This window comes from Rhinopithecus bieti, unplaced genomic scaffold (assembly GCF_001698545.2).
Source record: "Rhinopithecus bieti isolate Rb0 unplaced genomic scaffold, ASM169854v2 scaffold_41619, whole genome shotgun sequence".
In the NCBI taxonomy this organism is placed as follows: domain Eukaryota; kingdom Metazoa; phylum Chordata; class Mammalia; order Primates; family Cercopithecidae; genus Rhinopithecus; species Rhinopithecus bieti.
The window spans coordinates 431,536-445,130 of NW_016817072.1; the positions used below are offsets into that span (position 1 = coordinate 431,536).

At 43.7% G+C, this 13,595-nt stretch overlaps 1 protein-coding gene across 1 annotated transcript in view; it reads left to right on the forward strand.

Moving 5' to 3' along the window:
• The window catches only part of TGFBR3 (transforming growth factor beta receptor 3), a 212,983-nt gene that overhangs the window by 152,846 nt on the left and 46,542 nt on the right, over positions 1-13,595 (forward strand). Inside the window, exons 5-7 of the mRNA XM_017855795.1 lie at positions 5,381-5,564; positions 10,341-10,509; positions 12,373-12,520. Coding sequence (XP_017711284.1) covers positions 5,381-5,564; positions 10,341-10,509; positions 12,373-12,520 — 501 coding nt within the window. The remainder of the gene's footprint in view (positions 1-5,380; positions 5,565-10,340; positions 10,510-12,372; positions 12,521-13,595) is intronic.

Sequence of the window (13,595 nt, forward strand, 5' to 3'; positions counted from 1 at the left end):
AAAAAAAAAAAAAAAAAAAAAAAAAAATTGTAATCCCAGCAGGGTGTGGTGGCTCAGGCCTGTAATCCCAGCACTTTGGGAGGTCGAGGTAGGTGGATCACCTGAGGTCAGGAGTTTGAGACCACTCTTGCCAACATGGTGAAACGCTGTCTTTACTAATAATACAAAAATTTAGCTGGACATGGTGGCACATGCCTATAATTCCAGCTACTTGGGAGACTGAGGCAGGAGAATCTCTTGAACCTGAGAGGTGGAGGTTGCAGTGAGCCAAGATTGCACCGTTGCACTTCAGCCTGGGTGACAAGAGCAAGACTCCATCTCAAAAAAGAATAAATAAGATAAAACAAATTGTAATCCCCAGTGTTGGAGGTGGGGCCTGGCAGGAGGTGATTAGATCATGGGGGTGGGAGGATTTCCTCTTTTTTGCTGTTCTCGTGATAGTGAGTTATCACAAGATCTGGTTATTTAAAAGCATGTAGCACCTACCCACTCCCTGTCTTCCTCCTGCTCCTGCCATATAAGTCATGCCTGCTTCCTCGTCACCTTCCACCATGATTGTAAGTTTCCTGAGGCCTCCCCAGCCTGCTTCCTGTACAGCCTGTGGAATCATGAGCCAATTAAACCTCTTTTCTTTGTAAATTAACCAGTCCCAGGTATTTTTTTATAGCAGTGCGAGAATGGACTAATACAGCAGGGTTCTTGGCAGGTTGTAGCATGATGCCCTTACAAAGATGAGGAAGGTTCTGTGAGGTCCCTTCGTAGTTGGTTGAACAACCTGGAACCCCAGCAAGGACTGCTAATGTGCTTAGGTTAGTGTAGGGGTGTACCTGTGACTCACAAACCTCAGTCTTGTCTTGGTCAACTTCTTGGAGAGTTAGATGAAAGTGCAGAAAGTGTGCTATAAAATTTAGTTATATATAGCTAATAAAATAAGGATTTTTACATGGTCTCTTCAGACTTGAAATATGGGTCTAAAGAATAATTGTAAGACTTTGCACTTATTTTGGGAGAATTATGGGTGTAAGGATAGTATAGAAAAGCCTTGTACTGGTGAAAAGACCTGGGGAGTTAGGTACCATCTTCTCTACGATCCTTCCTGGTGTGAGTGACCATTGTTCCTCACCTGGATTATTCTTGAAGTCTACTAATGATCTCCTGCTTTAGTCTCTCTTTAGACTCAACATAGCAGCCAGATCCATCCTGTTAAAACATTTGGTAGATGTTTCAAAAGTCCTTACAATGGTCTACAAGGTCCTGTTGAGCCTACTGGTCTTCTCTGGGACCTGTGTCCTACGAACCTCCCCTCAGCCCTGTGTCCAGCCACACTGACCTCCTTGGTCTTCCTTTACCGTGTCAGACATTACACCTGCTGCATCTCAACTGTGAACGCTCCTTGCCCTGATGTTTCGTGGTTCTTTCATCTCCTTTAGGTCTTTAACTTCTCTGTGACCTTATTTTGCTCCTCTGGCTACCTTATTAGACTTTAATCTCCATAAGGGCAGGGGATTTTGTCTGTCATGTTCCCCTCTGTGTCTCCAGCGTGGAGAACAATGGAGTAGGCAGGCACTCCATAAATCTTTGTTGGCTGTATGTTTAAAGCATAGTTTAGTGTATTAGGCTGTTCTTGCATTGCTAAAAAGAAATACTTGAGACTGGGCAATTTATAAGAAAAGAGGTTTAATTGGCTCATGGTTCTGCAGGCCGTACAGGAAGCATAGCACCAACATCTGCTTCTGGGGAGACTTCAGGATGCTTTTACTTAGGGAGGAAGATGAAGCAGGATCAGGCACTCACACATGGCAAAAGCAGGAGCAAGAGAAAGAACGTGTGTCAGGGGAGGCGCCACCCACTTTTAAATGAGCAGATCTCATGTGAATTCAAAACGAGAGTTCGCTTGTTACCAAGGGGATGACCCAAGCCATTCATGAGGGATCTGCCCCTGTGATCCAAACACCTCCCACCAGGACCCATGTGAAACGTTAGGGATTGCCATTCAGCATGAGATTTAGGAGGGGACAAATATGCAAACTATATCAATTAGTAAATATGGGATCATAGCAGGGTTCAGCTGATGCCAAAGCTAATGCAGATGCTTCATGCAGCGTTCACATAGATAGAGAAAGGGATTTATTATAGGAATTGGATCATGCAATTATGGAGGCTAACAAGTCCAAAATCTGCAGAGCCAATGCCCCAGTTCCAGTTCGAAGGCCTGCAGGCTGCCGTAGCACTGGGAAGAGCTGATGTTCCAGTTTGAAAGCCATCAGGTAGAATTCTTACTTGGGAGAGGGTCAGCTTTTTGTTCTATTCAGGCCTTCAACTGATTGGATGAGCCCACACACGTCAGGGAGAGAAATCTGCCCTACTCAGTGTACTAACATTTAAATCTCATCCAAATGCATCCTCACCAGAATACCCAGAATAACGTCTGGCCAAATATCTGGGCACCTGTGGCTCAGTCAAGTTGACACATAAAATGAACCATCACAATATGCTTCTCAGACCACACCTGGAGACCTTGAATCTTGTCCCGACACCGTCTTTCGGAGACTATCCTGTTGATGCTCTGACAAGCAGGGTGTCTGGGGCAGAGTTGAAGAAGCTGGAGGTGTTGCCCTGAAAAAGCAAACATGTGATTGAGGTCAGGTGACACCTTTGAACACCTGAAGTCTTGTCTCATGGAAGAAAGACAAAGGAATTATTTGTTCTGGTAGGCATGGCTCAGACTAGTGTATAAAAAGGGAATCTAACAGAACAGAAATCTGCTATCTTGGGAGCTAGTGAGATCTTCTTTCTGGAAGGGTGCAAGCAGAGGCCAGCTGTGACCAGGAGTCAGAAGTCTTAGGTTCTGGTCTGGGCCTGGTGCTGACTCTCTGGCCTTGGGTAGGCCATTAGCCTCTCTGAGGTGTCCGCTTTTCTGCTGTAGAGGTCATGCATGGTAGCCTGCCTCACAGTTCCGCATATCAGGTGGAAATAACATCTGAACAATACCTTCTAAAACAACACCTTCTAAAACTCAGCTCTAGCCTTGTCAGGGTCAGGAGAACTGGCAGTCAGGAGGAGAGTGCTGGCTCACTCCTTGCTGAAGCTGAAAATTTCCACTGACCTGCAGTCGGGGACACCTCACTGCAGCTTTGCTTTCTTCTTATTGGAATGTGCCTGAGGAGTGGCTGTTAACTCCAGTTCCAAATTCCTCAGCCCTGAGTGTATGAAGCTTATTGCTGCTGGCCCGTGAGGAGGAGGATGCCTGGAGGGAGCAGAGGGACTTGTTCCTCCTCCACGAAGCAGCCCCATCACCAGCTTCATCACGGCATCACTCTTCAATGACTTCAGGACACAATTCGGAGTTGCCGTTGGTATCTTCTGTGTTTGTGCTGTTTGCTTTCTTGCCTCTGGAATGCACCAGTGTGACATCCTGCTTTCCACTCTGAAAAAAATGTACTCTATGTATAACGTATTTAAAGCCCATTTGCTGTAGTTTACGGCCACAGCATGAATGAGAAACAAGAAGCAGAACATCCAGGGTTTCTCGTCTAAACATTCAGAACTGTGCTGGCAGTGGGACAAAGGCCTCTGGACTGTTGTGGGTTTTTGGTGACAGCCTTGATAAAAATGCCTTTTTACTACAAGTGAAAAGAAAATTTTACTACAGTGCAAAAGTCAAAAAATTAGATAAACGTTGTTGGAAGTTCAGTGTTGATGAGTAGCTAAGCCTCTGAGAGTTACACTTAGGTGGGCTTGGTTATTTTTTGGCAGGAAAATGACGTAGGATTTTTTCCTTATTCAGGCGATGTCAAAACAAGGTCAGAGCTATATGTTCCACACTGGTTTTGTTTATAACTGGCATCAGGACATTCAGAAATGATCATGACTATACTTGACAGCACTGATACATACTAAGTGTGCAGTCAGTGGTAGCTGTTGTGAGTAGCTGTGGTTTACACCCAGTTTATTAGTGATTCATTCAGGGCTTCCACAGACCCTGTGTAATTCTACACAGCTACCACCAACTGCACACTTACTACCTATCAGTGCTGTCAAGTGTAGTCACAATCATTTCTGAATGTCCTGATGCCAGTTATAAACAAAACTAGTATGGAACATGTAGCTCTGTACTATCTGTGTGGCCTGGGCATCAGGATATCTAGAAACTCTTCAGGTGATTCTAGTTTTCAGCTTGCAACATTAGTAGGTCATGGAATCAATTAAGTGCAGTACTTTTTTTGCCAGCATTTTTAGAAGATACGTTTATATAATTGTATAGAAAATATTAATGCCTAGCACAGTAGCTGGGTAAATATAATTTTGTGTGTGTTAAAAACACTGCTGTGATAGAACAACTAATAAAATCCCTGCCCTCGACCTGCTTCTTAGTCTTACTTCAGAAACTGCTTGCTTTTCGTTATGAATACACGGTTCGTGTGAAATTTAATACAAGACATTTATAGTTCTATGACTTGGGAATTTGTGAGCGTTCTTGCCCACATTTTTTCACTGTGACATTGAAAAAATCAGTTATTTTATAAATGCTAGCCAATAAAAATGGCATGCATATTTCACCAGCAACTCAATTTGATTATAGCACAGCAACAAAATGATGATTTTCCTCCTTTGGATGTGTTGATTACACATATACCTTGATATGCTAGGTCAGCAGTGGTCTAAATACATCCAGCAAGAATGAGGTACTTGCATAAATCATCCTGAAAGTTTTATTAGATCAGTTTAACAGCCTCTTGACTTCATTATCTGTGGGAGTTTGGGGGTCTTACAAAATAAACTGTTACAAACATTCATCTCACTGCTATGAAACAGAGCAATGTGATAGAAAGGCTGGCAACCTTTGGCCATTTTTATCTCGGTGCTGAGGAGAACATAAACCAAGATGACTCTCGCTGTGTCCCTATTGTGATGACTCTGTCAGCAGATGCCGCAGCTGTGGAAGACCTGGAAGTTGCTAGCAGGACTTTGGGATCACTTGTCTTGATCCTGAGGCTTTTTAGAAGCCCATGAGAACATTCATCAAGGCTTGCCACTTGACTTGAAATACATTCATTGTAAGATCGGTCTTCAATTTAGATTTCTTGGAAATAGCAGTGATAATTCTTATGATTACTCGATGTGCAGTGCAGTCCGTCATCACAAGGTTCTTTCAGAGTTCAGAGGGACATCCTGCACTGGTAGTTTTGCCATTGTCTGGGAGGACTAGGCTTGGGATTATTTATTGAATCAGCTGCTTAAAAACGCTGATCTGCCTGTATAACAAAGGGAAGAGGTTCGATTTGCAAATACCCATTAGTTGTCTGAGAAGTGCTTTCTCTAATTATGATTCAGCTCCAGTGACTGCACCATGTTAAATATGCAATTCCGTTTCCTCTAGGTGTCTGAGGGTTCCGTGGTCCAGTTTTCATCAGGAAACTTCTCCTTGACAGCAGAAACAAAAGTAAAGAACTTCCCCCATGGAAATGAACATCTGTTAAACTGGGCCCGAAAGGAGTATGGAGCAGTTACTTCATTCACCGAACTCAAGATAGCAAGAAACATTTATATTAAAGTGGGGGAAGGTAAATTTTATGTGGCTTTGGTTAATGACTGATTTATGACAGGCAATTGTTTTCCTTTTCTGAAACCAGGTGGTTAGGGCAAGGAATCACAGAATTACAGAATGTTGGAACTGGCAGGGACCTGAGGGGCCATTTGGCCCCAGGCCTCTCTGTCGCCCCCCATATTCCCTCCCTTCTTTTTTCCTCTTGGGGAAGCAGGCCTGGTTATGGCCAAGTGAAAAATAGGGAGGAGCATGGGGAGAGAGGAGGAGGTTGTTGTGTGGGATTTAGAAGACACCCATGTACAGAAGTCAAGAAAAGTAAGTGGAGGCGAGAAGCTGAGGGTATGGGAAGGAGGTGATGACTGATGGAGTGTAAGAGTTGGCAGAATGGGTCAGCAGGTGGCTTCCTCTTACCTGTCTTCGGCAAACATCTGAAGCCTGTGTCAGTTTGTTGTGCTGAGACATAGGTTACATTTTGGACAATAGCAGAGGAAAAGTATTTAAATGTATTTTTAGTACAAGTGACTATTACAAGAACAAATTATTGAAGAAAAGAAGTGTATTGTCTTGATAAGAGATTGCCTATGTAAATTTCCTTGCATTACAGAGGGATAGAAATATCCAGAAACCCAGTTTTGAAAGCCTTTAAAAAAAAAAGAGAGAGAAACCTTCTCTTTCTTCCTCCCTCACTCCCTCCCTCCCTCCCTCTCTCCCTTCCTTCCTCAGGGTCTCGCTGTGTTGCCCAGGCTGGAGTGCAGTGGTGCAATCAGTACTCACTGCAGCCTCAACCTCCAGGGCTCAAGTGATTCTCCTGCCTCAGTTTCCTGAGAAGCTGGTACTACAGGCATATGCCATCACACCTGGCTAATTTTTACATTTTTTTTGTAGACACAGGTCTTGCTGTGTTGCCCAGGCTGGTTTTGAACTGCTGGCTAAGAGATCCTCCTCCCTTGTTCTCTCAAAGTGCTGGGATTACAGGCTTGAGCCACTGCACCTGGCCAGACCTTTCTTTTTTAAATCAGTATTTTCAGTTAAGTATATTTGGACCCCCCATAAGTTACTAGGAAATAGCAGCTCCTGTGAATGGGTCCTTGTTATAGCCAGCTGATTGTGTGAACACTGTTTCAGGTCTTCAGCATCCAGCATTCAGCATCCAGCTGCTTTCTGTTAAATTCTACAGCAACTGTCACCTCCTCACAGACAGGACAGGGAAGGGTGGGTTAGTGAACACTTGATCCCAGCTCTTGTTTGGATCTGGGCTGCTTTAAAGTGTGTGAGAGACAGAGGCAGGAACAGTGGACACAGACGTCAAAGAGGATGCTACATGCAGAAGCCATTTCAGGGGCCTTCACATGCACCCCACTTAACCCCACAGTAATCCCAGGAGGAAGACGTCATTTCCACCATTTTACAGAGGGCTTAGTGAAGGGCTAAGTGAACCTGCTCACATCCAAGTTACTAACAAGTGGCAAAGCCAGAACCCAAACCCACGCTTCCTGACTCTTGAGTTTAACGCTTGTTGCCTGAGCTGTACTTTAAGTCCTAGCCAAATAAGCATAACTCAAAAAGGAAAGTGGTCCACCTGGATGAACATCCTTGTTTAGTTGAGGCAGAGAGGAGGGGGTTTAGTTGAAGGTTAGGCTCAAAAAGTCTAAGTTTGTTTCTGTGCTCTCACGATAGGTAGCTAATAACAGAAGTCAAATCCCATTGAGACAAAATGAAAAATCTCTTTTAATAAAGACTCTCAGCCCTGGCCAGTGGGCCGCGTTTCTGAAGCAGAATTCTAATAGCATGAAAGAATGTTGATTACCCCTTGGAATTTGTTAGAATAAGAAAATTTGTTATAATAACATTTAGAATGTTGGACTGTGTTCTCTCGGCAGTGCATGAGCTTCTTTCTAAGCACAGCAGTCACTTGCCCTGAGAGCCACGGGTTGTCACTTAATTGGTTAAGCCTGTGCACACTAGGCAGGGGAAGCCAACTTAAAGGACCTGCTGTCGGTGCAGTAAAAACTGGTTAACTCCTTGGTAACACCTCCGGAACCCCTGAAACTTGACTCCAGCCACCAGTTCAGTATAAGTCACTGGGCCACGCCATGGAGAGAGGAGCAGTAGGGAAAGGAGGTTCCTTGGTAAGGTCAGTGGACCATAAAGTGATCATGTTTATCACCACGGCTCAGACTCTACTGTGCAAGCCTCATCCCCCACTTCCCAGAATTCAACCTGGCTCTACCTTTCTTGTACCCAGGGATCGCAGGCCATGAGGCCTGGTTGCTCTAACCTGAGCGGTTCTCAGAGTGTGATTTCTGTCCCAGCAGCATCCACATCACTTGGGGACTTGATAGAAATGCCAGTTCTCAGGCCCAACCCAGACCAACTGAATCAGAAACTCTGGGGGTGGGACCTAGCAGTCAGTGTTTCATTCAGCCCTCCAGGAGATCTGATGCTTGCTGACATTTAGGAACTGCTCTCATCTGTATACCCAGAATGGAAGAATTTAAGAGTTTTGCTCTTATCCCAGTTGGTCTTGCTGCGAGGCTTCAAGCAACACTGACTTAACACCAGAGCCTCAGTTTCCGCAGAGGAAAATGAGATGTTTGCATTACCCCCCAGGTTCATTCCTGCTCTCAGAGTATATCCTTCTGTGTCTCAAAGTCATTTGTCAATCTTTTCCTAAAATACAAATAAGCATGTGACTCCCCCCGCCCCCAAACTTGCCAGGCTTCTACCCGGGAATTCCCCTTTGTGGTTTCCTTTCTACTTGGCACTCGGTGTAAGTTTTGATGCCAGGCATTCGTAAAGTCATTGGGGAGAGGGGGAGAAACCACACACAACAAAAGTGGTCAGCTTATTCAACTTAGTGACAATGGCATCTGGGACTAGAGCCCTTAATAACATCAACTTTTGAACAATTAGACCTTTCCTAGTGGCTTCACATGAGTGAATATTTTGTTATTTGTCTCAAATCTCACATCATTGTTTGTTAATTCAGGAAACCTATACCATATGCCCGCTATGTGCCAGATACAAACCAGGCGCACCTATGAACTGGATATGCCGGCCACAATCCCAGGAGGGCCCTAGTCTCTTGAGTTCCAGACTGGCTTGTCCCTAGCCCATAGACACTCTTTCTTAATTAAATTTCAACCTTGCCATTCCAGTATCATTTTCCATCCTGTGATGTGGGGGAGGCATCCGCAGGGCTGCAGCTGCACGGTGTGCATACCTCATCTGCTCATCTGGCAAAACCCTCAGCAGATGTGGAAGGAGGCTGCTCTAACGGCAGTCAGTGGAGCCTTGAGCTTTTCTCTCTGAGGGGGAGGGGAATTAGAGGAGACTGCAGAGGGCAAACCCAATTCTCTCTTGCAACGAGCCCACAAGCAGAGGTTTTGGTCCCCTTAGTTCTGGGGTGGTGCTGGGGGTGCTGTGGTGACCAGAGCCGTGATGCCCCAGTGTGTGCTGCAGACGTTAGCACAAGGGAGATTGCACAAGTTGGGAGGGGGAGGGAAAGTATCAACCCAGTCTTGGGACCCCCTGGTTTGATTCCTTACTCCAAAGTGAGACTTCCATGTGGATTTGAACCCTGGCATCCTGTCCTCAAAATGGAAAAGGCAGAAGTCTGTTTTATAATAGTGCCAGGCCTCTGATTAATTATCCCTTCTGAAAAAAGCATGCTACACCTAGAACTTCCTTGACACTGGTCCCAGCTGTCACACTGCCAGCAGTTTCTTTCAAGTTCTGTTGAAACATTTAAGCCCGTGGATGGAAATCCCATCAGCCGCCGTGCTGTGTAAATGGCATGTGCCATTGGGGGAGTGTCTTCAGATTCTGGTGCTTGCATCACTTTCCCGGGTAGAGGTGGTGAGCAACTCTCAGCACAGTGAGATAATGTTTGCGAAAGCACTTTGTAAACTGTAAAGTGCCATATAAACTTGAGTGGTCTGTGTTCAGATTGTGAGAAAGAGTGAAAGTCTGCCTTCTTTGTTTCCCCCAAACTCCTACCTTTCATCTTCAGAGTACAAAGTGCTGTGAGGAATACATATGAGGGAAAGATTAATTCTACATGGGGCGTCGGAGGATTAATTAGGTGGTTGCCTGTCCTGATAATTGATATAACAAATAATCCAAGGAGGAGTGTATTTGGGGATAGAATGGATTGAATGTTAAATATGCTGACCATGAAATACCTAAGTATTGGATTTTTAGGTAGGAGATGCTTGGTAGACAGATGACAGTATAAGTTGACTGCTCAGAAAAGGAGTCATGATCCAGGTACAGGTTGAAACCATGGGAGTGATTGAGATCACCTAGGAAAAGAATGAGATAGAAAGGGGATTGAGGAAGGAGCTGAGAAGTTCTTAGCCTTGGTTTATATTGGAATCAACTACAGAGCTTTTCAAAAAAGAAAGCTGCCTAGGCCCCCCCGGGTGTTCTGAATCAGATTCTCTGGGATGGGGTCTAAACAGATTCTGAGCAGAGGAGGAACCAGTGGAAGAGATGTGAAAGATAGGTCAGAGGAAATGGACAAGGACAGGAAGTATCACAGAGAACAAGCGAGGAGAGGATTTAGCCAAAAGAGGCCCCTAGTTGGGGGCTAGTCAATAGGAGGTCACTAGTGACCATAACAGGATGCATTTCAGGGCGGTGGTTGAGGAGTTCACAGACAAAGACCCATCCTTTGAGCTCGTGGTTCCCTGTGTCCGCCATTTGCTCAGTTTTACTGTCACCCTCCTTCCTTTGAATCTGGTTACCAAGTAGCTCGGTGGTTTGACAGATTGTCCTGTGCCTCTTTCAGATCAAGTGTTCCCTCCGAAGTGCAACATAGGGAAGAATTTTCTCTCACTTAATTACCTTGCTGAGTACCTTCAGCCCAAAGCTGCAGAAGGGTGTGTGATGTCCAGCCAGCCCCAGAATGAGGAAGTACACATCATCGAGCTAATCACCCCCAACTCTAACCCCTACAGGTAAGCGAGTCTAAGTGTGTGAGTGTGAGAAGAGATGAAAGTAAAGATCTTCCTTGACTTGAGGCAGGGAGAGGTGCAGCCCGTCCTACACAGGAGGGAAGGGAGCCATGGATGCTTCACACAGGAGGGAAGGGAGCCATGGATGCTTCAGGTGTGTTTCGTCAGATGTGTTTCACAGAAGCTTTGAAGAAGAGAGTAAAAGCACCGGTGGTATATTTTATATTCTGCATCTGTCCCTAGATCCCAGATATTTCAGATGAATTCCTGAAACCTGTTCTGAACTTCTGGGTGTTAATTACAGGACACAGTCACTCTTGCTCCGTCTTTATCACCTCTGACTAAGGTTATCCCTGATAGAAAAATTATAAAATACACCCTATTAATATAATTATCATCTTAGTAACCTTTGTTTTTAATAAAGCTCTGTTTATGGTGTCCTCAGAGCACTTAGGCACTCAGAGCTGTTTGCTTTAAATCTCTGTGTCTGTGTGTGCACGCACGTGTGTGCTGGAGTGGCCCTCCATGGTGACATACCAAAGAGCCATTCAATAGAGCTTGCCTCTCCCTTGTGTGTTGTGTGCTTGGTGTGTGTGTGTGTGTGTGTGTGTGTGTGTGTGTGTGTGTGTGTATGCTGGAGTGGCCCTTCATAGGGACATACCAAAGAGCCATTTGATAGAACTTGCCTCTCTTGTGCGCTTGTTCTCCCTCTCAGCTTCCTACCACTGGACTGGAGATTAGACCCTCCCTATCAAGAATAATTAGGGAATTTAAAAAAAAGAAAAAGGAGAAAAAGTAGGTTCTTTTCCCACGTTAGCCTACATTTCACCCTCCTTCCTTTGAATCTGGACTAGTGACTTAAAAATTTAAATGTATATTGTAGAGGGATTTCGAGGTTACAATTCTAATCAGTGTTTGACTTTAAAAGTGTGTAAGCTACAGATCAGTTTTGGTAAGATGCCACTCTGTCCACTTGAAGAATTTTGTGGAAAGTGAAAAGGGAATGGGAGTAGGAGCAGTCTGGTGAATGTGCTTCAATGTCAGCCTGAGGCTTCATTGGAGTATACTATCCTTTTTATGATTTACAAGTGTGTAAAGCTGAGATGGAAAGAAAGACTGTTCCCTTCAATTCAGAACGACAGGGATGTTATTGTTTAGTAAAAAATTCTCTTTTATACGAATTCTTAGAAGTTTGGGTTGTGTTCATCAATTTTCCAGTAATCACTTGGTTGACCATCTGTTTTCTTTATTTTAATAACCTTATATCCAGAAGTTTGGGAAAGTAAATGCAGATATGATTCTGTAGCAATTGTTAATGACTTAAGCAAACCTTATATAAATCAAGAAATTCTTTAGCCTTTTGTCTTTTATTTTACTCTGAAGTTTCCTAATTTTTTTTTTTTTTACCACCATGCTTCCCTTCTACCCACACCACCCTCCCACAACTCACCAAACTGCCACCTACTTCGGTTTTGAAGGAATTTGAGCATATAGCCAAGTGGGAATCCTATACATCGAAGGTGTTAAAGGTTGAAAAAGCAACAATACTGCTTCAAAAGTAAACTCTTCTGGTTCGTTCAAGTCCATTTCAAACAGTGGCTGCATTAAGTAACCCCCTCTTTTCCACCAAAGATGAGAAAAACTTTAGTGACTAATTATCAGCAAGCATATGTTTCTATTGTTATGTAAAATAATTTTGTTATGTGTGCAATAACAATCTGTTTTGCACATGTCATTGGCCTGGGATCAACTCCAGCTTTTTAATCAACTGGCCAGACACTAGAAACATGAAGACTTGGAAGAGGGGAGATAGTTGCAACTTTCTGGCATGTAGGTCTTAACTTTGCCTTTGTTTTCCATTCACAGTGCTTTCCAGGTGGATATAACAATTGATATAAGACCTTCTCAAGAGGATCTTGAGGTGGTCAAAAATCTCATCCTGATCTTGAAGTGCAAAAAGTCTGTCAACTGGGTGATCAAATCTTTTGATGTTAAGGGAAGCCTGAAAATTATTGTAAGTTGGTTGAGTATGTCTTTTGTTTTGTTTAGATGAATGACAGCATTTTAAGCTGTGCTTATATGTGTTATTTTTAGAGTTTCTGCCTCTTTGGACTCTCTAAGCTTTGTCAATTATTTTTCACTTTGCAAAATAGGATGCTCCTATAAAATAGGTGTGGTCGTTAAAACATGGCCTCAGATTAAGACAGACCCAGGTCTGAGTCCAGGTAATCCCACTGTGACCTTTGGCAAGTCCCCTAACCTCTCTGAACCCCAGCTCCCTCATTTGTGAAATTCCTGAAAAACATTAGTATGCATTCCACTACTAGTAAGTGTTAGGTAATGAACACAATTAAGCCTTCGTAATGAGCATCCCACAAGGACCTCAGTGTCACAGTTCCGAATATCAGCTTTTATTATGGAGTTAGGTACTTAGAGAAAAGTATGGAAAATTAGACTGACCCCAGCTCACATCGTTGACTTTTCTTTTTGAGTCAAATACAAAATATTGGCATGTCTTTTTGCTTGCTTCCAACTCCTAAGTGTGAAACACTGATAGAAGAATCACAGTAACTGCGAAGTCAGTGAAATCATGCTGGACAAGTCTACTCCAGCTAGTTCCCAAGGCCCTCTATTTAATAGAGATGTACACACAAGGCTTAGCCCATTGGCATGATGGGCAAACAGCAGCTGGTTTCCTCAAAAGTTGAATGTTGAAACTTGGTAAAGTAAATCTTATCTCAAATATACTTAGACAATAACTATTTGACTGAATTATTGAAAGTTAAAGAAAAATCCTCCTCCCTGTTTTTTAAGAAGATAATTATCTCTTTAGTATCTCTTTTGTGGGCTCAAATTTTTATGCATCGTCTTTAATTTTTTTTTGGCCAATTTCTCTTTTAGTACCTGCACTGAATAAGTTGAAGTGGGTTTTATGTTTTCAGTATTTTGGGAGAGGGATGCCCTTGGTTTTGGTATTATTCATTCATTCATGGCACCTTCCATGTGATACCACAGTAAGCAAAGCCAACAGTTCCCTTGGCAACGTCATGTAAAAGCACTCACCAGAGGCAGCAGGCAAAACCACTAGC